The sequence below is a fragment of the Sphaeramia orbicularis genome, chromosome 12 (genome assembly GCF_902148855.1).
Source record: "Sphaeramia orbicularis chromosome 12, fSphaOr1.1, whole genome shotgun sequence".
Classification (NCBI taxonomy): Eukaryota; Metazoa; Chordata; class Actinopteri; order Kurtiformes; family Apogonidae; genus Sphaeramia; species Sphaeramia orbicularis.
Window position 1 is genome coordinate 16,924,006 of NC_043968.1, and position 25,738 is coordinate 16,949,743.

The window sequence follows — 25,738 nt, forward strand, 5'->3', positions numbered from 1 at the left end:
TTGGGTGTGCCGTGTCATGTGACCATGTGATGTCACTAAAGGCTGAGTACCGATTGGCCGGACAGGTCCAGGTGTAGATACCGCGAGATTTTGACCGCAGGTACATGTAAGCAGAGGGAAAAATGACAGGCAGACAGGAGTTATCACCTGGGCTACACTAGCCTATAAAACACTCCAAAGCACATTAAAGGTCGCTGGTCTGGGCATCGGCAAAGACAGGGTTTTTCTTCCTCTCTCCGGCCGCACTGCTCACTGACCCAGCGGCCCACCAGGAAAACTCCCTGTACTTCCGATGGCCAGTCCGCCCCGGTGAATAACTATACCTATAAATCTAAATGATGTTTGAGTAAACTAAGCCTTAAAAAATTTTTCAATTTGTTGTTGAAGCCTCAAAAATGCACAGATGTGATGCTACACAGAAGAGACAAAGTCAACTTGGTGTAAACATCTATGAGGAAAAATAGGATGTAATCTGGGACTTCAAAAGAACATGTCAGTATTTTGTGCTGGATTGTTGCAATATAAAATTCTACAACATTTGCAAATTTGTCATAAAAAAAGATGTAAAATGCATCCCTAGCATATATAAAATCTCAGTAGGGACCCACACTCATCTGCTTCTGCCCTAAAATCCAAAAGTAATAGACAGACTTTTTGCAAGATATGGGAAAAATGAAATTACTTTATGTAGGACTCTTTTTTTCATTGTTCAAAGGACATCCAAGTCAGGATGCAATTGTGGGTGCTTCTGCCAGATAGATTTTTTCATATGCTGAAAGAAAGAATATTTTCATGGCATGGGTATGAGATAACCCCCCCAAGACACTGTATAGACACTTAATGTCTGATGAAGAGTGTAATGTCATGTCTACCATCATCCCCATTTATACACATCATCACAGCTGAATTGGTCATCCCATCTATATATGTGACCAAACAGGTATAAATGCTATTTTGTATTTGAACGGTAGTAACAACCTGTACTATGAGCTGATATGTGACTCGGCTAAAATTACTCTAGGAGTAAACCTTTAATTTCAGGAAGAATTTTAACAGTTACAACATATTTTACCCGCACAAGGGCATTCAGATGCAGCATTAAAACATTATATGGAAGAAAATAATGGCCCTCAGGGCTTGGAATCTCTGATAACTCTAAGGTCAAGCTAAGAACAGTTACCTGTGATAAAAATTTATTCCTAAAATAAGTTTTTCATCACTTTATATGTATGCTTTTTTAAACAAATTTTCTCTTTTCATTTTTTTCATTTGTCAATATTAACATACCAAAAAAAGCAATGAGCTATGTTTTCCTTCTTTTGCCTTTTGGTTAGTGTAACTGTTACCATGGAAACAAAGGACATGGTTCTACTTCATCAAATGGCGATCAATAATTATTTACGTAGCTGTATTAAGTTAGCCTGGGGGGCTCAGAAAGTGAAGAACAATTCCAGAATCCACCTCCACCTCTCCACCTGAATTCCAGGTTCCATTATTTAAAGGGTTGTCCATAGCCCTACTGCATTTCCAAGTTTCACAAAAACTAGTGCAGTAGTAGTTGTTCAACTAACTGTTACCATGTTAACAGCAGTCATCTGGTAGTCTGGTGTATGGGCTGCTCACTGTTTAGCCCAGGTTTATTATTGCATCAGACTAATCTAAGAGTAAAACTGACACTAAAGACCAGTTTAAAACACCTTCATGAAACTGGCTCCAGGGACAAATTGAAAACTTGATGACTTTAAAAAAACAAACAAAAAAAAAACCCAAAACTTTATTTGAAGTCCAGTATTGAATTAATGGTTAAAAAAAGACCTTTTAACACAAATTATATATATATATATATAAAAATATATAAATTCAGGTATTTGCACATACAGGCCTCCTGACCTAATGTTGTGTACTGCTGGTGGTGTAAAGCTGCTGCTCAGTGTGTGGCCTGAGTGCAGATATCAAATGGAGGCAGAGGCCACAGTAGGTAAAGCAGAATACAGTGGAAACCTGATGAAGAGGGACAGTGAAGTGTGTTGGTCAGGAATGAGTCTCTCTCTTCTACAAGACTTCAGTGAACAGTGAGGGTGGGAGCCAGTTATTGAATACTGTTGTTGGCCCATTGTTAAATTACAGCTTAATTCCTTTTCCATCATCATAACCATTTGTTTTCCTTACAGGGTGAAGATGGGGGATGAGATCAGGAACCAGGAGAGGAAGAGGGAGCAGGCAGACTTTTTTTCCTTCAATCTCTGTTGGTCTTTAGTGCTGTGAGTGTTTTGGTGACCATCGCATCATGACTTCACCTCTTAGCTGATTCCTGCCATTGGTCATATCTGACACCTCGTCTCCTCCAGACCAAGGCCGCTGCACTCAGGAGCCACTTAGTTTTTTCTCATTTCTTCTCATTGTACCTCTGAATCTCTATCCCACCCGACCTTTTGTTCTACCAGCTTTTTATAAACTGTCTTTAGAGTTTCTACCATCAATTTACACTCTTTACTTGGCATCTTAACCTTATTGCAACTTCCTTTTTGCTTTCCTTACACCCCAAACCTCTATCTAATAACTAATTATTCACTGGCTAAAACAGCTCATGATCCACATATCTGACCTATTCATTTAGATTTTTAGAAACATCAGAGACTCACCCATCCACGCATCTAAAACCCATTCACTCCACCTGAACCAATCCCTCTCCCTAACCCTCCTCCTCTCTCTAGCTGCCCTTGAGCTTTTCTATTACCGCATGGAAAGCACCTCGCAGCCCCTGACAAGCGCGGCGGATCGACACTAAATCAGAAATCAGTGCCAGCCGCAGATCTGAGCCACCATGAAGGTCACAGGCCCTACACTGCGTGTCGTCTCAATCGGGGGAGTAGGAGTAGACACAGTCAGGGTGATGTGTGGCTTAGATGTGTGTGTATCAGTGTTTTAACAAGGAAGACATACAAGGGGAGAGAATGTAAAGTGAAGTATGACATTATGAATGTAAAGCAGCAGTACAATAGTAGAAAAGTCATGTAATAAGGAGCAACAAGAAAGTAAGGAAAACTTGTAATGTGGAAGTGTAGCATTCATACAACAGCATCATACAAAGTGTTTAATTTTCTCTTGAGTTATTCTGCATATAATGTCAATTATTATAAGGAAGTAGGAAAACTTGATTTTCCCTGGCACATTGGGCTTGGGTCCTCTGATCTCATGGGATTGTTACACACTGCCATCTAGCTGTAAAATATAAAATAACACCCAGAAAAGAGACATAAAGCGCAGCAGGGAGAGCGCTGCCGCTGAACCTATGGCATGAAACAAACCAGAAATATGGCAACATACATGCACTAAAATACATGCTTATTATATTGTTTTGGCATTAGACACGACCGCTACGAAAAAACACCAGGTGCAGCAGTGTTTAACTTTAGCGCGTGTATGAATATTGCCCTACAAAAGCTTCCGTAGTTCGAGTCACATGAATGGTTTGTTGTGGTTGTGATTGAAGGAAATATCACCCATTTCACAACATAGCATACATATTACAGTGTTGTGGTTTTTGCATACACTCGGGTAACAGTTATAGGTTATATGCTATAACGGAAACAAAAGCGTGATTTAAAAAAAAAAAAGGACGACATTTCTTCAAAATAAAGCTGTTGCTGTTTACGCCAATGACCGGTAAGATTATCACGTCTTATGTTTTAATCGAGGCTAACTAGCTTGTTTGTTTTGCTTCCTGTTTGCGTTTTCGTGACCATGTTATTTTGGTTTATATATATATATATATATATAGTTGTAGAGTTTCATCTGTCGGTTTGGTTTCCTCAGACAGGTATTAAAACATGCTTCGGTGGATTCTCGGTGGTCGGGAGGCTCAGAGCTCCGTGGAGGTGAGATGTAATGTAACTCTGTAACGCAGCTAGCTTAATGCTAAAGCTAATAGTTGATTACCATAGCTGTACTGTTTCCTTTTTCCTCTTCTTTGACTTCTCCGGTCTGAGGAGAGAAAACTGCATTCTGTTTGTCTCACTACTTTCCCACTTATGTCTGCAGAAAACCCCTGTGTTGTGCATTGGAGAGGAACAGCCCAAAAACTGGTTCACTGAGCTGCAGGTGCTGAAAGGACATTTTGACATTGTTCGATTTCTGGTGCAGATTGATGACTTCAGGTAAGCAGAACGCCAGTCTCCCCCCTCCCCTTTTTTTCTCTTTTTCTTTTTAACCTCTCTCCTCTACCCTTGGCTGGCCTCTATCCCTCTGTGATTGACAGGAGATCCTCACCTACAGCAAACTTGCAGAGCATGACAAGAGCCCAATCATCACCAGTATGTGTCTGTATGTGCACTGTACAGTATAGCCAAAGCCTTTTAATGCTGCCCACACACACACACATATATATAAAGGTTTTGCACCTGATCCTCTCTGCTCTACTTCGTGGAAGAACGCTGCGCGCTAGCATGGTAGAGTGGGTCTGCATAAGTGCCCAGATTGGGAGTTATAACTGAACTAAGTGTGTGTGTGTGTGTGTGTGTATGTGTGTGTGTGAGGAGGTGGGGCTAGCTTCACGCCTGGTCTCCTCCAATAATAACCCCCTCCTCTGGGTCTTGTCCCCTCCGCACACAGGTCCGCAGCCGGGGGCAAAGGCCATAAAATTCTCTCCAGATTGCTTTTGAAGTCCGAAAATGTATCCTGGACAGTTCCCCTCGTCTCATTTTATCTCTCTTTTTTATCCTCTCATCCTGTCTGTTGATTTTGGGAATGGGTAGAGTGGATGGTAGAGGGTCAGAGGGCAAGTTAAGGTGCTAAGCCTCAGGACATATGTTTTGTAAGATTTCTCTGCTGTAGAGGGACCTATGGGAAATGACTCTTTGCACACATAGAGATTGTCTTGGTGTGTCTGAGTACACTTTAATATGAGGACTGTCACACCTTCACTGTGGTATCTGTGTCATGACCAAGTCGACTTATGAGAAACCACTCATATCTTACATGTTATGTCTTTCAGATGTGCCTCTGCAGGGGATGATGGCCTTGTTTTGGTGTGGAATGTTGAGGTAGATACTAAATATGTTTTCCACCAGCAAAATATCTGTGAAAAATTACAATTTCCCTTGAATAAAAGGTTGCATTGTACATAAAATAATGACTCTAGATGATACATTTTTTGTTCATCTGTTAGACTGGAGAGAAACTGCTGGAGCTGAGGGGGCATTCACAGCAAATCACTGCCATAACCACCTTCAAGTGCAGTAATGGACTGACGACGCATACATCACTCATCACCGCATCTTCAGACCGAAGTCTCAGTGTATCCTTTTAACAAAAACACATTTCACATTTAAATACACATCAGTTTATGATCCTGTCATTTGGACACACATTTCCACACATTTGGAGGGGTCTCAACGGGGTCTATATGATTTGTTGTGATTTTTACCTTAATCTTATGTGCCAGTTGTGGGATCCTGATACAGGGAACAGGGTTCAGACCATCTCTGATCTTCAGTCATCTGTAAAGGTAATTTATGTTTGATTATGACTCATCTACACAGAAATACCAAGACAGGCTGGTAAAGTACAGTATAGTAATGTTAAAGCAACTCAGGCCTTATTTTTGTATTTTTTTTCTGAGTTGTTCTATGATAATATTCACATAACACACACAATATTACCATCTGTGTCTCTTTTAGTGTTTGCTGGTGCTTGAGCGGTTGTGTTTGTGGCTCTCTGGTGGAGAGGAGCTGTGTGTATGGAACAAAGAATTTCAGCTGCAGTGTCACCGACAGAACCACAGCGACACAGGTAAAGACGGAGTGGAAAACTATCCCACAACAACATATGCTCATTGTCAGTGCTAAGATTACTGTTTAAATATTCTGTTTTAATAAGATGTTGGAAAAGATCTTATTATGTTAATCACCACATAAAATATATATTACATAACACATTTCTTTACTGAACAAATGGTTTAGACTGGTGCAAAAAATTCTAAAATTATACATTTAACCCATGCAATGTAAACTGAAAAGTTTTTAGCTTTAATTAAAGCTTGACTTGCCACTAAATTTGTCTCAACAGCTTTGGAGACTGGTAATTTCTTTATAAATACCTAAAGAAGTAACTACTGTACAACAAGAAGATTTAACAGAATGAATGCCATGTTAAAAACAAAAGATTGATTGTAATTATATTCCCTTTATATAATGTTGTTACAAGTAATTAATTACTCCTTAAGTCTGTGGATTACTTTGCTAACTACATTCACTTGGCAAGCCTATTTCTATATAAAGTGATGAATACTGTCTTTGTGTTTTGACATTTTGTAGGAATTACCGCTTTGATTGAGCTGCCCAAGAACTGTGTCGCAGCTGCCATGGATAAAGAGATCGGTAATATAAATATTTTGATGTTGTCAGACAGACTCCATACAAATGTAGTCAAATCCTCTAAACAGAGGAAAAAAAAGATAAACCATTTCTTTGCTTTTTTGTTACAGTGATCTACAGGCTGATACTTTCTGCTGACTCCTCTGTTTCTGTGGCTGAGATCCGCTGTCTGTCCGACCACCGGGACCAGATTCGGGCTCTGATAAACATCAATGGTGAGCCTCTGTCTGAAAACAGTGAAAGATCTAAATCAAAGTGACTGCATCGATTTCATTACATTTCCATGTGTGTTGTTTTCTTATCTCACTTAGACAATCTGTTCGCCAGTGGGTCGCATGTGGGCGAGCTCATTCTGTGGGATGCAGTGGATTTGAACATCCTGGCCTATGAACACATCCTGTGGGAGGAGTCACAGAGCTCCCCTCATGCAGAAATACGAATGGGAGCCCCTAAACCCAGTGAGATGTCTATTCAGCATTTAACCACCAATGGAAAGGTGAGGGAAACAGGATGAATAAACACTAGTTGTTTGTTTATGTATGCTTTACTATTGTACATGAAGTGATGTTCTGTGTTTTCTAGCTCATCCTGGCAGCTGTGGGCAGTGGTCTGTATGTGTACAGTGTTGAGACCAAGACAGTGGTGGCCTACAGAAAAGTCGCCCATGACTCAGATGTTTTACACACCATGTTGCTGTCTGACAGGTGATCAGACATTTATACAAAGCTGAGCTTTAAGTTTTATAAAATATGGCAAAGTTAAGCTTTCAATGTGATTTTTATTTTCATTAAAACATTATCAAAAGGGATCCTCCAATCTTTTAACATTGCTTTGAAAGTCAGTAATTAGGAAGTGGCTCTGAACTTCGGTATCAGTATACTATTTAGGAAGGGAAAAGCATGAAAATAGTCTCATATTTACTAAGTGACATTTACTATATATGAAACCAGTAGCATGTGAACTACTTCTTCTCCTTCTTCGTCTTCTCCTTCTTCTTCTTCTGTTGTCAGTAGTTTTTTAGTTTTACCAGCAACTTAAGGATTATCTGGCAATGAAGATGCCTGTGAGATACACAACCATTTCACTTATAGTCAACATTTTCTAACAACAGTTTAATTTTTCTGTCAAATATTGTAGATAATGGCAGAGTTGAGGTTGGCAGTTAAATTCCTCTAGTTGCCAAAGCAGCGCTCAGGAAGGGACATGCATTTACCCCTTGAACAGTTCATCTGAAAAAACACTTAATACTATTTATTCACACAAAGTATGCTGAATAATGCAGATAATGAGTGTGTAGTGCATAGTATTGAGTTTCAGATGCAGAAAATTGTGTCCTGATCTAAATTGATCCTTTGTTTGTGCACCTTTATTACACTGGAGTCTATGTGGAACCTGATAGATAAACATTTGTCTCTTTCAGTGAGCTGATGTCCTGCTCTGAGGACGGCAGTGTGAGGATATGGGAGATCCAAGACCTGCCTCTACCTGCTGAACCCGCCTCTGCAGGTGAAGCATAGAATATAAACACACACACACACAGTTTCAGGTGTGATCCCAAAGTCCACACTGCTGAAAGGGTTTTATCATATACAGATTCAAAATGTGGCCGTTACCCAGTTTCTCTCCTTGGATTTGCCATCTAAGGGAAACTGTTAGATCACATACATAAGTATGATCCACAAAGTTCAAAGACTGATAAAATTGCCTTCTCTCAGCTTGAGTGCCTTGATGTGTGGGTGGCTTGGAGTTGCAGTAATGCAGTCCAGATGTGGTGTTGTATAAATCAAAGCAAAGTGAAGTGTCCCAGTTCTCAGAGACAGGCTGTGATTTCTCCTTAAGTGGGGTGGTTGAGTGTGTGTCTGTGTGGCTATGCCGTCTGTCTTTGATGGCCCTCTGCAGTCAGTGTGGAGCTGTGGTGTGATTATGAACACATCCTGGCTGAAGAGTACAGTTAGACTCAGTACACATATGCCACTCATCACTGAGAGGCCAGCTGTTTTTTTTTTTTTCTGTTTCTATATGGATGCATCAGATATTTATCAGCAGCTTCTCATGTGGTCTGTAGATTCCCATGTGTCTGAAGTAGGTCCAGAGGCTTTAAACTGAGCCAAAATCCTCCTGTGATGATCAAACTGTCATTTTTAACCATTTCGTCAGGGTTCTTTGGGATGTGGACATTTGGACGGTCAGGGAAACAGACCGGCCCTCCCTCAAAGAAGGTTATGGACGTCCCTAACATCAGGATGCTGGAGTTGACAGGCGATCTGATTGGTCACTCAGGTGCAGTTCAGGTAATGATAAATAGTCATGTTGTGTATCTTAGGGCAGGGGTTCCCAAACCTTTCCATGCCAAGGCCCCTCAATCAGCATTAGCTTCTGGCTGGGGCCCCCCTTTGGAAACCCACTGACAATACTGCAAAATATGTCAAGAAACATGGACTTTTAGAATGTGTTTTTCCACTTTTATTCACCATACAATAATTATCAAATTTGTTTAGCACAAGATTATTATTAACTAACATGTTTCCACACTGTATATTCATAATTATCCTTGATAATTAGCACCTAATTTTTTTATGTTTTGTTTTGCATTTTTTCCTCATCTGTCCTCCAATTTTCTGAGGCCCCCCAAGTGCCCCCTTTGAAAACCACTGTCTTAGGCTACATTCCAGGCTGCAGGCAAATATGACCCAAATCCGATTTTTTTTGCCCATATGTGACTTGTATCCAATCTGTTAAAGACAGTCTGAACAGCACGCATTTGTTTTTTTTTTTGTTTTTTTTCAAATCTGACCCAGGCCACTTTCATATGTGGTCCTAAATCTGATACATATCTGATATTTTGCAATGTGATTTCAGTCTGAACAGCCAGGTTTATCTGACCTTTACATCATTGAAATGAGACAAATGTCACAATTCTGTGTCCATGGAAGAGGAGTGGCGGGAAAAATGACAACAACACAGCAAGACGAGATGCCTCCATATTTGCTTCCGTGAACATAGTGTGTACCTGCATGGTCACATATTACATCAGGACCTCTTGTGCATGTGGGTCACTTCAGGATTGCATTCAGTTCATACTCAAAACTGATAGTAGTCGCATTTAATGTGTAATATGAACGAGCACACAAAACAATCGGATTTCACAAAAAATCTCAATTGTGCATTAAGACCTGCCGTCTGAATGTAGCATTAGAGGATGTAGTTTGGAGGGATGTCCAAATAATACCTTTTTTGTTTTTTTGTGGTGGTGGTCCTCTGTCAGATGTTTGTGAGCTTCAAGGAGAACGGCCTTGTGACCTGCTCCACTGACCACCTGCTGATCCTGTGGAAGAACGGAGAAAGACAGTCCCACCTCCGCAGCCTTGCACTTTTTCAAAAACTGGAGGAGAACGGAGGACTCTGACCTCTGACCCCTGAGTTCAACAGCCTTTAAAAATAGTCGTGTCTGGATATTGCTTAATGTTTGTATCAAACCACTTGAATTCACTGTGATGATGGTTGTTTGCATGTGATAATGATGATATGAAGACTGGCTTGTTGCCTTTTTAACCCAGAGTATTTAATGTTTTTTTTTTTTTTAAAGTAAATAAATACCTCATCTCTGAAACAAAAAAATGCTATGATGTTTTATTTCTCTCTTTAAACTGTAATTTCAGTCACCAGGGGTCGTCATCGCACACAAGACACTATTGTGGGTCAGACTCTGGTACAGTGTCATCCAGCAAAAGTGCAGCTATTTTTGCAACTATCTTCAGTCATTAACTTCTTTATCTTTTTCCCATTTTACCTCTTCTTGAATCTATCTATCTATCTATCTATCTATCTATCTATCTATCTATCTATCTATAGTAGATTAAAATTTAAAAAAGCTTTTTTTTCTCCAAATGTATATTTATAAATATATTCGCGGTAGTTCACACACCAGAATCACCCCAATCATGTGTGTATATATATATATATATATATATATATATATATATATATATATGTATATGTATATGTATGTATATATGTATATATATAATAACATACAAAGACAAAATATATCACATAAAACAGAAATGATATGCATTTACTAGTTAAATTTATCCTCTTGGTTAATTTTATTGAATGTTTTCCTTGATGTGGGATGAAAATAAAATGTAGAGACTGATTTACAAAATAAAAAAATAGTGCAATATAGAATCACTGCAGTAATTTAGAAATACTCAAGTTTTATGTTTTCAATTTCCACATACGTGCAAACCCAATCACATCATACATAAAATATTGAAATTTTATCTTTTCATTCAATGTATTTTTAAAAACGTAATTTCTTAAAAATTTCATATTCCTTTGAAACTTATAATGTATCGATTTAATTTACCTACATTGTTGAACCACTGTGAAAAACCCACTCCTCAATGGAAAGTATATTATGAAAATGTCATTTATTTTATGACATTAAAAACAACTATTAGCTTTAATATTGTATTATTAATTCTTTAGACTTTATGCAGGTGGTACATATCTGACTTTACTTCAGTGCTGCCCTGAAAACATCTGCCATACTTTGTGTTTATTTGTACAAATCTGTACTTTTATGCTGAATAACTGGAATTTCAATGCTTATTCCACATCTATTTCACAGCTGCTGCTGACACAGTTTCACATTCACAATAAACAGTTTAAAGGATCTAGAGTTAACTGTTCATCAGTCATAAAACAACAACTTTAGAAGCATTTCATTAGAGCTACAATGAATTAACTGACCTTGTTTATAATTTCTCAGTTAAATTGTAAACTTTACTTGGTCTATTCTGTAATTTTTGATGATTTGTGGCTCCTTAAGATTTTTGGACTTATGTTGAAGTTATTTTGAAGACTTCATACTTTCAAAAACTTTTTTTTTTTTTTTTTAAAGCAAATCATTGACTATTTGTGAGTTTTACTTCATGATACTGCATGATGTTTTTATATATTGCTATGATCATAATAACTACATCAGTAAAAATAAACAAAATTATATGCTACATGATTAAGTGATTTTCAAAGGAGCAAACTTGCAAAATGATGAGTTTTACTTACATATTTACATCTATCTATCTATCTATCTATCTATCTATCTATCTATCTATCTATCTATCTATCTATCTATCTATCTATCTATCTATCTATCTATCTATCTATCTATCTATCTATCTATCTATCTATCTATCTATCTGTCTAGTGTATATTTCATACATTTGTGCTTTTTGAACCTTTACAGGAGTTTTGTAGTGTAATACATGTGCAATATCATTCTTGTAACAAGTTTGTATTTAAAGAAAACTTTAATTGTCTCTCACAATACATTTCTGTGATTAACAGAGAACATCAAAATAAGACATCATGATCCAGAGAGAGCAAAATACATTAAATTTGTCAAAGATTTTTCAGTGGCTCTGATGCAAAGCGTTGTCACTACAATGCATGAGACAAAAAAATCTTTTCCAACACAAGTTACAGTTTCTCATGGCCAATAATTATAGCTTTTTCATTTGAAAAATAGTTTGCACTGTATATAACATCATTGTAATTATTATTCTTTTTTTTTTTATAAATGATACAAAACACCACATAATTGGCACGTTGTCTGCTGCCGTGTGTGTCAGAGATGAAGGAGAGGAAATCACTGTAAGTGATGAAGGCTTATCATGATATAACAAGCAGTTACATAATGTGGTTCTGCCTCAGTGGACTCAGAGCGAGCCGACACTGCTCTAATCGAAGTCATCACAATCCAGTCATACCGCTCACAGGAAAAGGCATATTTGTCTGACGTGTAAATTTGAAATATCTAAATCGTCTTTGTGAATAGAAATCTTTGTCGTTCACTAGCAAAAATATCTTCTCATGATCATTAAGAGCTGTCATGAAACATTCAGAGTTGGAGCCACATTTCAAATCAATGTAAAAAATGCAAATCTTATTATAGAGTTTTTGGAAATCATCGCTGCAACATATAACAGTCAAAAAAGCAAATTATGTGTAACGCAAAGCAAAGTAATATATTAGCTGAGTATTTACAAGATCAGCAGGTACATTAGGTAGTTTACAGTGTGTCGTAACAATAGCAGACCTAGACAGTGAAACATGGCAGGATTAAGGCGTTGATTAATACCTGGATCATTGAAGAAAAAATAAAAGACTACATCATCATCATCATAAATACACTGAACATAGGTGGGATCAGTTCTGTCTCTTTAAAACAGGAAGTGAAATGACACCATGACTTGACACATGATCAGCTCCTACTGTACCTGATTCAGTGACTTCTAAAAAAAAAAAAAAAGTGATCAAATGTCAGGACCACATCGTGACAGAACAATCGACACACTGACTCATCATAACTGTAGCACACACCATGAAGCAACATTCCCAAAGTCAAACTAGCTTACTCTAAAAAGGTTTCCTTAAATCTATGGCTTCTCTTGTGGGTTGATTATGTTTTTTTCATTAAACGATAAACTGAAAATACTTTTGTTTCTGTAAATACGACTGAAGAATAAGGCACCTGTAAAGAGCTCTCTGTGCCTTTGGTAAATACTGCAATGTGTGTTTCCTGGATTAACACACATGTACACACACAAAGCAACATATCCTCCTACTTCAGTCATGGCCAAGTAGTACACATATATCTGTACCTCTTACCAATCATTGCCATTAATTTTGGATCAAACTGTCTTGATGTGTGCTCCTTTAATAGTGCTTTCCAATACTGCCTGTGTGTTAAAAAGTGCTCTGAAAGAATAGGAATGCATTTAACAGCTGACTTTAAAAGGGAAATAACACTGCTTCAACACCAAAGTATGTAATTACTAGTTAAATAAAAGCTGACTTTAATAAATCATTGTCTTTTCTCATCCCATTCAAAGGGAGGTAATTCATTTTCTGAAAATATGACTCATCCTCATCCTTTTCGTAACTGTCTCATTTCTGCAACACCCGTATTTAGCCACCAGAGGGCAAGCATATTCTACAAACCTATCAGTCTACAAGTCTGGCTGCAAGATGGATGAATGAATTAGAGCTTTAGGAATGGAGGTAAAAATACAGTTTAATGAACTATGAGTGAGTTGGAGTTGATTTACAGCAGACGGACAGTGGATCTGCAGCCGTACATCTGTCGGGCTGCGATGAGGTCCATTCCTCATTCAAACCCACCTACATGCTACTTTAACAACACGACTTAAGACTGAAAAAGCCAGCATAGCTCCAGGAGGATGCTATATAGTTCAGAATCTCATCATATTTGATTTTTGGCGGCATAAGTCTACAGTTTGTGTTCTGTCTTTGTATTATCGCTTGGTGAAAATATCACCTAGGACTAAAAAAAGCTCTGATACAGTGCAATCTGTTCATTTGTTCTGAAATATAATTGCCGGGGTGAGACAGCACCCTCTATGTAGCTACATAATGTTCCTGTCTAGCAGTCTTTACAAGCGCAGCCCTTTTTCAGCTGTATTTCTGTGTATCAAGTGCTGACTGGTCCCAAATCAGGCCAACTGCCCCTTCTCTCCTTTAGTATGTTGTATTTGTCGAACAGGTTAGACATCTGTAGAGGCCAGTACATCTCTGATTGCCAGGAGTTTCTTCCCAAACACAAATAAAATCATCGCTCATCAGATATTAATTATAGCTGAGCCCCTTCACAAGTTGGCAATAGGAAAAGGAAAAAGAAAGGTCAACAAAATGCTTATTTATCAATCAATGTTCCTAGCTTTGGTCACCATCTTTCTTTTTTAGTACCTCAAAAAGACAGATAAGTGAATGACAAGTTGTTTTATGAGTAAAATTAAAAACAGAGACAAAAAATTTAAAGCAAAACAAGCAAGTGGGAGCTCAAAGTTAAAACATCTTGATTGGCTAAAGTGCAGGTTTCTGGTGTGTTACACTGTACGGTACAGATTGTCAGGTGAGCCGTGAGGTCCACACAGTTTCACAGATGTGCCGTTCAGAATACTTGAAAAGGGCCGTAAAGTGGCGACAGAGTTAACAGGGGCCTCAAATGACAACCTACTCTCCGCCTCCAGATACGACCACGCAAGAAAAGAGGCTGTGATTTGAGATGGAAACAGCGTCTCAGCGTTCATCAGTCTGCTCTCAGAGTCCCCGATGCCCTACCTCAGGCTCTTAATGTGTCCAGGGTGCTTAGGAGGGCGCAGAGCTCCATCAAATCACAGCTGAAGAGACTAATTGTTCCCCCGCAGGGTCGTGTGCACCGTCCCCTCCCGCTCAGAGTGATGGATGAGAAGAGGTGACTAAGAATCGGTCAAGAAGGAGGAGGAGGACGCAGGCTCTTACACTTCATCTCGTCCAAGCCTTTCCAGTACTTGTAATTCTCTGACAGGTGCTCCATGAGACCAGGTAGACTGGCGAAGGCTGGAGGACACACACGATGAGTTAGATTGTAAGGGAATAAATGCCACTGTCATTTTTAAATCTGATTCATCTAACATTCATAGTTATGTTTTCATTAGTGTAAAATCACCTGAAAATAAGAACCTTTGAGGGTTTGTTGTGTTAGACTTATCTATATATAAAGTGACTGGCCCTGCAGAATGCACTATTAGCACATAATGGATAATGCATACAGTATTTAGGTGCAGTAAAGTCACCTCCATATGTTACAGAAAATGTCCACTCACCAAAAATACCAGAACAGACAAAACAAACAATGATGCTAATGAGAGCCTTCGCTTTCTTGTATTTTTAGTGACTACTGTAGGGGAAGGTGATCTCAGGTGTACTTACTGTAGATTTTTGTGATATGGGTCAAAACACAGTATTTGAAATCTCTCTGACGGGACATTTTAGAGACAATTTGACAGATTAGTGTTGCTAAATGACCAACATTTTTCCTTTTAAATTAATTTTTGCTTTAGTAAGGGATTATCCAAAACATGTCACACCTGCAGCCAGACGATAGTCTGGTTTTGTCTGTCTTTTATGTTTTGTTTGTCTCTTCCTGTTTTATTTTGTTAAGTTTTCCTTCATGTGTCTTGTCTGTCGTCTTTACTTCCTGTTCCCTGATCATCCTCACCTCTGACCTGATTACCTGTCTCCGCCCTGATTTGTTCCACCTGTGTCTAGTTGTCTTCCCTCCCTTTTGTGTATTTAAACCCTGTCTCTTCCTTTTGTCAGTCGCCAGTTTGTAACTCCAGTAGTTCAGACCAGCGTTCTTGACCTCGTTTGTTCGTTTGCCTGCCTGTTTTTTGACCTGTTTTGGATTCCTCGGTTTCTCGTCTTCTGCCTGACCCCTGTCGGTTTTGTCTGCCTCATCTGATCTGGTTTTGACCTTCTCGCTCTGACTACCGGTACGTGAGTTTGCCTTGTCCTTATGTCCTGTTGCTCGATCGTTAGCCTGCCTGTGTATGACCTGTTTCTGTCCCTGACCTCCCTTTGCTTTTCCCCAGTCGGGGAAAATACTCCTAACACCGCTCGGGGAGACGGGCTGCTGCCCTCGATCCGGAGGACGAATCAGAGGGGGAAATCTCCAAACATTATCCTCAAGATTCTGTCACTCATAATATTTTTTCACCTGTGTGTGAACAATAAATCTTTTGGAACTAATTTTTGTTGTCTGAGTTCTGCATTTGGATTCTGTGTTTGTACTAACGTTATCACAAAACAAGGAGTTACTTTATATTGAAATAAATGTTGGAATGGCAATCAGTTAAAGTTCGTTCTCTGACGGGACATTACTGTGTTTTGACCCATATGCACTCTCTACAGGAGGATCACTAGAAGCTGCACTGAACATTTAACATCAGAATATATCATATTTACACATCTGTAGTCACTACTCTTTAGCTGCTGAACAACTCTACTTTCTGAACTCTAATCTGGTGCTGCTGAATTGGGACTAGCGGCTGAGACTCAAATTTCAGTACAAATCTAAATATGACTAGTTGCATTAATTATTATATATATTTTTTTATTTTATTTACTAAACACAGCTTCTGTTTGCCAGTTTCCTACCCATGCTGAGTCAGGCTGTGGGCTGTTCACACCTTTACAAATAGAGCTAAAATGATCAAACCCTGCAGTTATGTCAAGTGTGACCCTCCTTGTCACCTGTAAACTTTGGGACCCAAAGGTCAAGGTCACAGGATAAAATTAGTTGAAACCTCTATGCACTTAATATGCAGGAATAGTGTGCTCCTGTAGTGATTCAGACCCATTTAAATTGTTTCTGTTTTTATGGATATAAATATGTAATATCTTACAAAATAGAATTATATCTAATGAAAAATCCCACATAAAGGGAAACTGAGTTAGGTATTCTAGTACTTGACATGGGTCACAACCTCTTTTAAATACAGTACAGTTTATGTATGAGTTAATATTCATTTAGAAAATTTGAAAAATGATGCTGTCAGGACATCCCTGCACTTGTGTTAATGCTTATTTGAGTTCCACTCCATGTCTGAGTCACTTGACTTTTACTTGATTTTTAAGATTTTTAACTGGATATGCACATTGTGGTGCACACGCAAAATTGAAAAATCTAGGCATCAACATAAAGACGTAAATCTTTCTATACACACCTGCTGTCACTTCCTGTTAGAGGAACTTGTGACTGTATGAAGAGATGTCTGTGGTTGGTTCATGTGCAGTTGCTGATGTTATGTATACTCTGTCATGTTTCTCCCATATTAAAGTGCAGCTGGGGTTGAAAGGTCTCTTTCCCTTACGGTCACATACAGCTTTGGGTCTGCAGTGTGTGTGTGTGTTCTTAGCGCCTGACCCATTCAACCCATGTTGTTTACACATCAGTTTCCGGCTTGTCGAAGACCCACGCTGCACCTCTACTCAGGCCTGGAACTGAAAATGACCCTGCTGTGACCTGACCATGACCCTGCTGAATTAAAAGCGGCTGCATGTGTGTTTTTGTGTTTATGTGCAAGTGAAGTTCTGCTCTGCTGATAGTCCCTCCCTCAACTGAGTGATCGTAAACCCCCATCCTGCTCCACTTTTTCCCAACTTCCCCTCCCCTGACGCCCTCGCAGTTTCTCTCCATCCCACTGGCATTTGGAAATCTTTCCGTGACATCAGAGCCATGTTGACAGTAAACAAGTTTCCTCCTGGGGAGACTAAACTAAAGGGAAATTCAGTGGGAATGGGGGAGGGACATTTAAGGACCAAACTACCCCTTTCCACTTCTTTTGACCCCTCCTCTCATTCCATTTCCTGTAATTCCCTATCCTACAAGAGAAATGTAGGAAAAGGAGGGAATGACATGAAAGTAGTTGGAGAGCACCATGTCCTACATCTTTCTGTTTATTCTTACATCCTGACTAAATGTGGTGATAGACAAGCGATGAAGTTGTCACCTACAGGCACTAACTGTGTTTAAGATTTTTATTGCTTAGTTTTCATATACGTAATAGACAGAAGAGTTTGCTTTTATACTAACATGCTTCTTTTGTCCTGTATTTTATGCTTTTTGGACTTAAACTTTGCAGTTGTTAGTATTCATGTCTGATAAAATACACTTTAATGCTGCCCGTTAAATGGAAATGCCCACAGGTACATACGTGTAACAGGATGATTTAGAGTTAATCACACATTCTCTGAAGGTCTTTATATGAGTTACAGCTTTCGAGGAGTTTTAGGTGGCCTCCCTGAGCAAATTACAGTGGAATATGTTTAAATGCTCGTATGAAGGTTAAACGCAGGTGAGAAAGCTCTGCCATGCTGGTAGATTTCTCTGAAGCCACAGTGAGGATCTAAGCATGTGAGACAGTGTGATTGGAGCTTGCCATAGATAACATATTATATAATATAAATTACTGCCTGTGAGCTTGCTGCTTCCATGACTCACACATTGTGACACTGACCTTTCTAAGGCAGCAGTAAATATGTTCTCGGCTTTTCAGGGAACATACTAGCTTTCTTGGAATTGAATTGGAAATAGAAATGACTAAACACACCGTGAAGAAGGGATGATTACACACTGCAAACAATTACACATCAGAAGATGAAGGTAGAGCTCTTACCATCCCAGGCGTCAAACATATCGGTGATGAAGTAGTCTATGAAGGAGATCTGAGATTTAGGGACACTGCAGGTGTTCCTGTCAAACACTGGCATCACCACCGGCAGCCCCTGTCTCTTCTCCTCATCCGTCTGCAGAGCAAAAACAGAAAAAGAGAAAATCTAATGACAAAGCTGCTTCACTCTTTCACATTGTTCAAACCAAACAGTGTAATTAAGATTCTTTATTTGTCAGTATATAGACATGCGTAGTAAAAGGTTTCTTGTCAGAAATGGGATTCGGACCCACATCTCCAGGGGAGACTGCGACCTCAACGCAGCGCCTTAGACTGCTCAGCCAGTCCTGACATAAGAATGCCTTCTACAAACCTGCGCAAAGTACTCCTCAGAGATCCGTCCGGCCCACTCGATGCAGAGCTCCAGCGGCCTGCAGGGGTTTGATACATCTGCACACTTTATCAGCATTCTCTTGATCAACAGTCGATTCTCTGGAGAGTTTCTGATGTTAGCCTGACCTTCACAGTCACTGTTCACACTCTGCAAGAAGGAAGAGATTTCACAAATCAAACCTGATCTGATGTTCATTATGGAACTCTGAAAATAACTGTAGCTTTCATGGACTTTCACTGACATATTGTACCTTCTAGTTTCTAAGTTTATGAAGCGATCAAGGTTTGGCTCTGAATACAGTCGTGAATATTTCATGACAATCTCATTCCAGCTATTCTGGTTTGTTTTAGTTTCCTTTAGCATGTGCCCACTTTGACATAAATGACGTGTAGTCTTTGTGACATGTTGGAAGTCTACCTTGTTTTTTGGGTTTTTTTGGGAGGAGTGGATATCAAATCAAGCTAGCTAAAATGCTGTAACACGAACAAGAAAATCCACAATGAAATAGAAAAGAACAGCAATTAAAACAAAATGGCTTCTTAAGAAAAATAACAATACCCATCACCCTATTCTGTATAATGTACTTAAATTACTCATTGTAATTGAGGTAAGATGCAATATAAAAGTCCTAACTGACAATACATTGTAAAATACCACATGTACTACAATATTGACACTTCTCTGTCCTTTCTGGGAAAAGTTTAACCCTTTAATGTAGTGACTTACACTTGTGCTGGTCTCTTCTATAGCGGCCATCGGCTTGTTGATGCTGTTGACAAACTTGCTGACGTGCTCAAAGTGTCTGGTCATCTCTGTGGCCAGAACCATGTCGATGATGGCCTGCCGAAGTGTCCGGAACTGATTCCTGGAAAACGATTCAAGAAGATTTAGTTCCATCTAATTTTAACAGATTTAACTTAAAGTGTACCTTTACTGGTCATGCTTACGACATTAATTGTACTTTGTGTATTACTTATAAGCAAGAAATTCAGTACAAAAAAATCACCACACTGAACCTTTTTATTATGTTAATTACAGGCAGGGGCAGAACCTATGGGGAGCAGCCATTGCCGGCCGGAAGTGACATACCATTGCTGTTTCCACGTGGTGAGTGCAAGTAAACAAGCAGCAGTCAGTGAGCAAGACTGAGTGGAAAGAATGTATTCGCACTTATTATTTGTGCAGCCGTAAGCTTTGTACTCCACCCCTGTCCTAAAGACGTGACCCAGCACTGGTCAAAAATGTGTCATCTTAGACTGGTGTCTGGTGCATGGGGTCCAGTCCATTGCAACCCATGTAATCAGACAAATCAATGCATCACTGCCAGTGCTAGAACAGTCCGTAAAGGAGGCAACATGACTTAGTACTCACACATACTTGGCAACAGGCTATAATGTAAGTAACCGGACGAAACTGCTAGTATTATATGCGATCTTTTAAAATAGCTACAGATAAAAATTCACTGCACGTACATTTAAATGCAGTTATAATAAGAACTGTTACTACCTTTCGATGTTCTTGAAGATGTTGCTCTTGCTGTCTCGGACAGTGAGCTGGAAGGCGAGCGCTGCGTGGTGGCTCTCCAGCACTGCGGTGTCGTTGTAGAGAATTGCCAGTTCACTACCAGCGTTACACAAAAACGAGTTGGTCCTGCCTGGGTGATCCACGTCGTGCACCGTAGCTGCTATCAGCGCTGCAACCTCATCCAGCTGGTCCAGACTACTCTGAAGAGAGCATCACACATGCAGGGTGAAGTCTCTGGCTTTTCATGATACAAATTTGTCTGAAGTTTGATGAGACGCTTGCATCGTAAACAAGAAGCCTCTTATTCTAACCTTCACTCTCTCTTTTCGAAGGAAGTAGGCAGTAGCGTGTAGCACATCGGCAGCATGTGTAGAGTTGTGGTAGGAGTTGGAGGAGTGGTAGCTGGCCTCCATCAGCTGTAGCCAAGAGCGCAGGGTGGATTCAGAGCAGTTGAGGAATTCACACACTCCAAAGCTTGTGAAGATCTTCAGGCCAAGGTAAGTCAGTGGTCTGTAGGGATAACACAAAAGAACTAGTTAAACACTAAAAAGGACTTTATGTTAATCTCTGTTTTGTTTATATTCTGCTCTTTATCCCATGTGCTTTATCTTGTATCCACTCCATTCTATGAGTGAATGTTGATGTCTGGGATATAGTTTGCTACCTATTTTAATATCGACTGTGGCGTTTAGGATGAGCTGCTTTATTTCCTGAACTTTACGATAGTTACTTAAACTTATGTTGGTGGAAAATATAATTCATGAGCTATGAATGAAAAAAAAACTGTTCATGTCATCCACCACCTCTGAAGATGTATATGTTTTCTAACTGCTGCTGTGCTAATGAAAGCTTCATGAGGAAGAAATCAGGAAATAAAATGCCTGACTGTGAAAGAAGCTCTCCCCTCTTCTGAGCATAAACTGCGAGTTCCATTACTGATTTTGCTTATCAATCTGATTCCTTATCGATTCTCTTATTGATTCTCATTGGGTGAGGAAATAAAAGGGGGGGTGTCACACCATACGACCGTACAAAGTGAAACTTAAGAAGCTTTACTAATTCCTCCATGTCTCCTGCTGTTGTACACCTCATTTTACTTTTCCCTACCTATGGAAACTTTTATTTGAGGGGGCAGGACGATTGTTGTTGCCCCACCCCCCCACCCCCATAACTGGGCCCGGATGATGCCCTGGTGTTTGCTTTGCCGCTAGATTCACAAGCGTCACTAAGTAACGTATCAAATACGTAACATTCCTGCAAAAGAATTTCATGCTGTGGTGACAAATGTTTACGCATATTAGAGGGATTTCCCCCTTTGAAAAAACAGAAGCTTTGCAAGTGTTACAAGTGGCCCTGGTGTCATCTTTTCGTATGAAATATAGCCATGTTTTAGAGCATTTCTGCCTCAACACCATGTTGGCCACGTTCTAAACCAAAACAATGCAGCATACATGTGACGTCATCATGCATTTGCAAAGAAGGAGGAATCGATAAGTAGAATCGTTAAGCAGGCAGGCAAACGATTCCAAGGAACTGAGCTACTGGGAACCGGTTCTCAAAAAGAACCAGTTCTTGATTCCCATCCCTATGTCTGAGAGTGACTTTTCACCAGAAATGTAAACCACATTTTATCTCCTTCCTCTATAAACAGCCCCATGTTTAACCAAAGTCTCCATTCAAAGACTAAAAAGTGAGTTAAGAGTAGAAGCAAAAGTCTCTTCCCTACCCACTTGAATTACAATATGCTGAAAGATTATTCAAATATTACCAATGAAGCGTTAAATGACACTACTCTCACATAATCAGACATATATGGAAATGTCATTGCATCAGTGGCGGTAATTATCTTCATACCTCTTATGTGTAGCTGCCTCCAGCTCTAAGATATTGAACTCCCAGCACTCTTCATCATTCAGCATCTCAGCAATGGATGGAGGCACATCATTCAGAGTAACAGGGATGGCCAGCTGGCTCTGGCTCATATCTAACAAACAGACAGAAGTGGATTTAAACAAAGAGGATCAAGGTGATCTGACCATAAAAGGATCAAATTAAGAGAGAGAGAGCTGTGTTGAATTTGATAAACAAATGATGGATGATTGTACCGACCTCGGCTCTCAATTTTTTATATACACGTGCAAACATGCTAGATAAGTGTCTTACTTTGTAAATCTGGTCCCTTGAGACTGTTGTAGAAAGATGGTGTAAGATAAGACTGTTTAAAGAACGAAGAGAGCAGATGGGGCTGCAGCTCAGAGGAGAGGGTACTGTGTTCAACTTGATGACAAAGAAGACGGATTCTCAGTAGATAGGATCCTGACTCTGATTGTCTCTCAGTGAAGTGTTTGAGTGACTTTAATCATTATAATGGAGTTACATAATAGGCTCAGATGCAGGACTTCACACTGTAGAAAGCTCAAAGCCTATTGTGAGGCTTTCATCAGGACAATAACTACTTTCTGTTTTTTATTTATTCACAAGAGCCACTGCAGACAAACACTTTAAGGTCTATAAAGAAGGCCATGAGGTAAAATGTCTGTGTATGTTCTCAAATCAAACACACTTTAACATTTATATTGCACAAATTGCTATTTGTCTTAAATGTGAAGCTGTGCAGAGAGGTAATTTTCTTGATAGAACTTGATCAGTGAGTCCTTTTTCCTTTTGGCATTAACTGTAACTGCATCAACCACATCTATTTATTTCTCAGTTTAATTTAATTTATCACTGAGACAGTTGTACAGTGAGCCAAAGGAGGTTGATTGTTTTGAATCCCCTGCAAAGTTAACCCACACACAGCTTCTGATTAGTCCTCTTCTCAGAGCTGTGTGAGCCTGACTGACAGCCCCTTCACTCTCCTGTTAATGTTAAAACAGGATAAATAATCACAGAGTCGACGTCACTTCTTTCCCAGAAATAGCTCTTCCAGTTTTCAAGCTGAGGTCTAATCATCCAAAGGGACAAAAACTAAGGGAGCGTGCAAGGCCTTCAACATGTAATTACATTTTATTATCATTCCATTGTGTATCATGTTACATTACTTTGAGAAATGATAGATGTCATGATTCCACGGCTCTTTAAAACTTACTTTTTGAGAAGACATATTCATTCCCAGAGAGTCTCCGCAGCCCATCCTGGAGGGAAAAAAAAATATTTATGATTTATTTATTCAGCAAATGTTAAAAAAACAGCACATTTAGTACCAGTTCTTAAAGCAAAAGACTCCAAAATTCATGATTTAGCACACATATCTTCAAAACACACTTCTTTTGTGGGAATAGAAATGATGAAGGTGGTTAATATCAATAAATAAAGACTGAACACATAAAAGAATAAGTTTGCCTTTTAGAATACTTCGATTTCCACTCTGTTTGATGCTTTTTGACATAAATCTCTCAAAAAAATTCTAGCCAAAAACCTCCATAAATATCACTAAAGCATCATATGAAGCATATGCCCAAAATATACTGTTGTCCATGACGTTGGAACAAAATATTTTTACTCTTCTCATGAAATGATTGTGAAAAAGGGATTTATTCTTGCTAAAGTGTAACTGGGACTAAGTATGTAACTGAAGCACCAGATCCAAGGTGATTACTGATGTGCAGAAATAGGAATAAAAAGAGGAATGTGTCTTTATGGGCAACAGTGTATAATAAAAAAGTTACATTAATTAACAGCTGCAGGTTTAACACGTGGTGTGTTCATATTGTAAGTCTTTCCAGCAGTAGGACAGTGGATTAATGAGCTTTGTCATTTGGTGAAATGTGCTGTCTGATTCATATGTCTGAGCTCTGTTGTTCAGAGGAATGAGATGCAACACACTCTGGATACATTAAATAAACATGTATTAGTTGGATCTAACCCATTGTTGGTTTTTAATCAAAATAGCATAGCCTGTAAATTCCTACAAAAGCAGTGATTTTCAACTGTGCCTTCAGAATCGACATAAACATCTGCTTACTTTGACTCACCTCATACTGAGGCTTATTCAACAAATTAGAAAAAGAATAAACAAAGGCCCTGTCTGCAGTCCAAAAATACACTTTTCATTCGATATGAGGGGCCAAAGCATTCTTGGTTCAACAGGAATGTTTGTTCCTACATGACGTCAGAACATTGTTACAATATGAAAAAAGACTCTTTCTTAAAACTCCTTATAAAGGGTTTCTTGTACAGTATGTTAACTTATGAATGGGCGTCGGGTCTGCCTCTTACACTCATGAGCCCCCCGACCAGATCATTGGTATGGGGGTCATCTTCTTTCGAGGCGAGTTGAGGGGAGTAGAGCTCAGTGGTCCTGAGGATCTCCAGCACACGGTCCAGAGCCTCTGCCACCGTAACCGGACTGCTCTCCTGGGCTGCATTGATGATATTTATCACCTGTGGATAAAGAGAAAAGAGAAAAGTCCCTAATCTGCAGTAAAACAGACACGGCACACAAGCGCACTGACAAAGAGCCCTCTGCTGAATATGCAACAACAGAGTGCTCCTTTCTTTAAGCATGTGTCATGGAGATGTGCATGTGATGCCTGAGAGACTCGTCTGGGGCAAAACAGCTAAATAAAGCTACTTCTTAAACACACAAGAGCATCACAGGACCGGCAGTTGGAGCGAGAATGAGACAATGTGACATAGTGTGTACTTGATATGGTCACACTGTGATCCAGTTGACAGCTTGACCTGTGAATGGAAGACTCTGAAAGATGACAGTGGGTTTAGAAAACACTGTTCTGGTACAGTGCAAATATACACAATACTCCTTCAACACAATAAGTCACACTGTAAACAATCCCAAGAACTGAAATTTCGTGGAATGCAAAGGAACTGTTGTTGACTTCACCCAGAACAGGGTACAGCTCACCGACACATGCATCAACCTTCATGAAACTTGACTGTAGATTTTCCTGTATCTAGCTGACAAATGTACTGTTTTATTGGCCTTTGTATTCATATCCTGCCTCCTGATGAGTCCAGAGTTAGATGTTCATTATGCTGTTAATATAAATTACACTTCCTGTGACGTAAAAGCCATCTAGTGTTTCAGCAGACACAACTCCCTCACCACCTCATATGAAACAGGAGCTTCACAGGAAAGTCTTGTGAGGAGAGAATGGATGAGATGCGGGCTCAAGGTGACACAGAAATGACACCAGCATGAATAAAATGCCGGCAGCATGTCACATATATTGACATTCGGTAATTTAGAGTTTTCTCTTGAAGAACTTGTGTGATATTCAACAAAGTAAAGTATGAACACACGACTCAATAAAGTGAGTATAAGTAAAGTTAAAGGTGGGTGTACAGCATACCTTTATTTTAATGTCAGAAATACTGCACATACAAAGCATCAATATGTCAGTGACCTTTAGGACTGATGCCTGTTTGACTGATGAGTGGTTGAACTGTCCCCAGCTACGTCTTTG

At 39.4% G+C, this 25,738-nt stretch overlaps 2 protein-coding genes across 4 annotated transcripts in view; one reads left to right on the plus strand and one right to left on the minus strand.

Annotated features, from left to right (window-relative positions):
- The first annotated feature begins 3,429 nt into the window (after window positions 1-3,429).
- Window positions 3,430-9,954, plus strand: wdr41 (WD repeat domain 41). Of its 2 annotated transcripts, none has more exons than XM_030150873.1 (14): window positions 3,430-3,666; window positions 3,821-3,878; window positions 4,042-4,157; window positions 4,994-5,042; window positions 5,168-5,296; window positions 5,444-5,506; window positions 5,679-5,790; window positions 6,315-6,377; window positions 6,485-6,589; window positions 6,686-6,870; window positions 6,957-7,078; window positions 7,795-7,880; window positions 8,532-8,665; window positions 9,640-9,954. In XM_030150873.1, exons 2-14 carry the CDS (start codon window positions 3,831-3,833, stop codon window positions 9,778-9,780), a joined length of 1,353 nt encoding a protein of 450 aa, XP_030006733.1. In that variant the 5' UTR covers window positions 3,430-3,666; window positions 3,821-3,830; the 3' UTR covers window positions 9,781-9,954. The 2 variants fall into 2 exon arrangements, with proteins under 2 accessions (XP_030006733.1, XP_030006732.1); XM_030150872.1 differs by having other exon boundaries at window positions 3,434-3,666; window positions 3,817-3,878.
- Window positions 9,955-11,674: 1,720 nt separating this feature from the next.
- The window catches only part of pde8b (phosphodiesterase 8B), a 40,199-nt gene continuing 26,135 nt past the window's right edge, over window positions 11,675-25,738 (minus strand). For both annotated transcript variants that reach the window (XM_030150049.1, XM_030150050.1), the window contains exons 14-22: window positions 24,531-24,695; window positions 23,401-23,446; window positions 22,167-22,296; window positions 20,624-20,822; window positions 20,295-20,512; window positions 19,515-19,653; window positions 18,768-18,935; window positions 18,401-18,530; window positions 11,675-14,780 (exon numbers count right to left, since the gene is read on the minus strand). In XM_030150049.1, coding sequence (XP_030005909.1) covers window positions 14,671-14,780; window positions 18,401-18,530; window positions 18,768-18,935; window positions 19,515-19,653; window positions 20,295-20,512; window positions 20,624-20,822; window positions 22,167-22,296; window positions 23,401-23,446; window positions 24,531-24,695 — 1,305 coding nt within the window. In that variant the 3' untranslated portion in view covers window positions 11,675-14,670. The remainder of the gene's footprint in view (window positions 14,781-18,400; window positions 18,531-18,767; window positions 18,936-19,514; window positions 19,654-20,294; window positions 20,513-20,623; window positions 20,823-22,166; window positions 22,297-23,400; window positions 23,447-24,530; window positions 24,696-25,738) is intronic.

What these genes read in the sequence shown, in the direction of transcription:
- wdr41 (XM_030150873.1), top strand. Translation starts at nt 3,831, where the DNA reads ATGCTTCGGTGGATTCTCGGTGGTCGGGAGGCTCAGAGCTCCGTGGAG. An exon ending in GGCTCTGATAAACATCAATG is followed by an intron (nt 6,590 to 6,685) that starts GTGAGCCTCTGT and finishes TATCTCACTTAG; the next exon opens with ACAATCTGTTCGCCAGTGGG. An exon ending in TGCTGAACCCGCCTCTGCAG is followed by an intron (nt 7,881 to 8,531) that starts GTGAAGCATAGA and finishes CCATTTCGTCAG; the next exon opens with GGTTCTTTGGGATGTGGACA.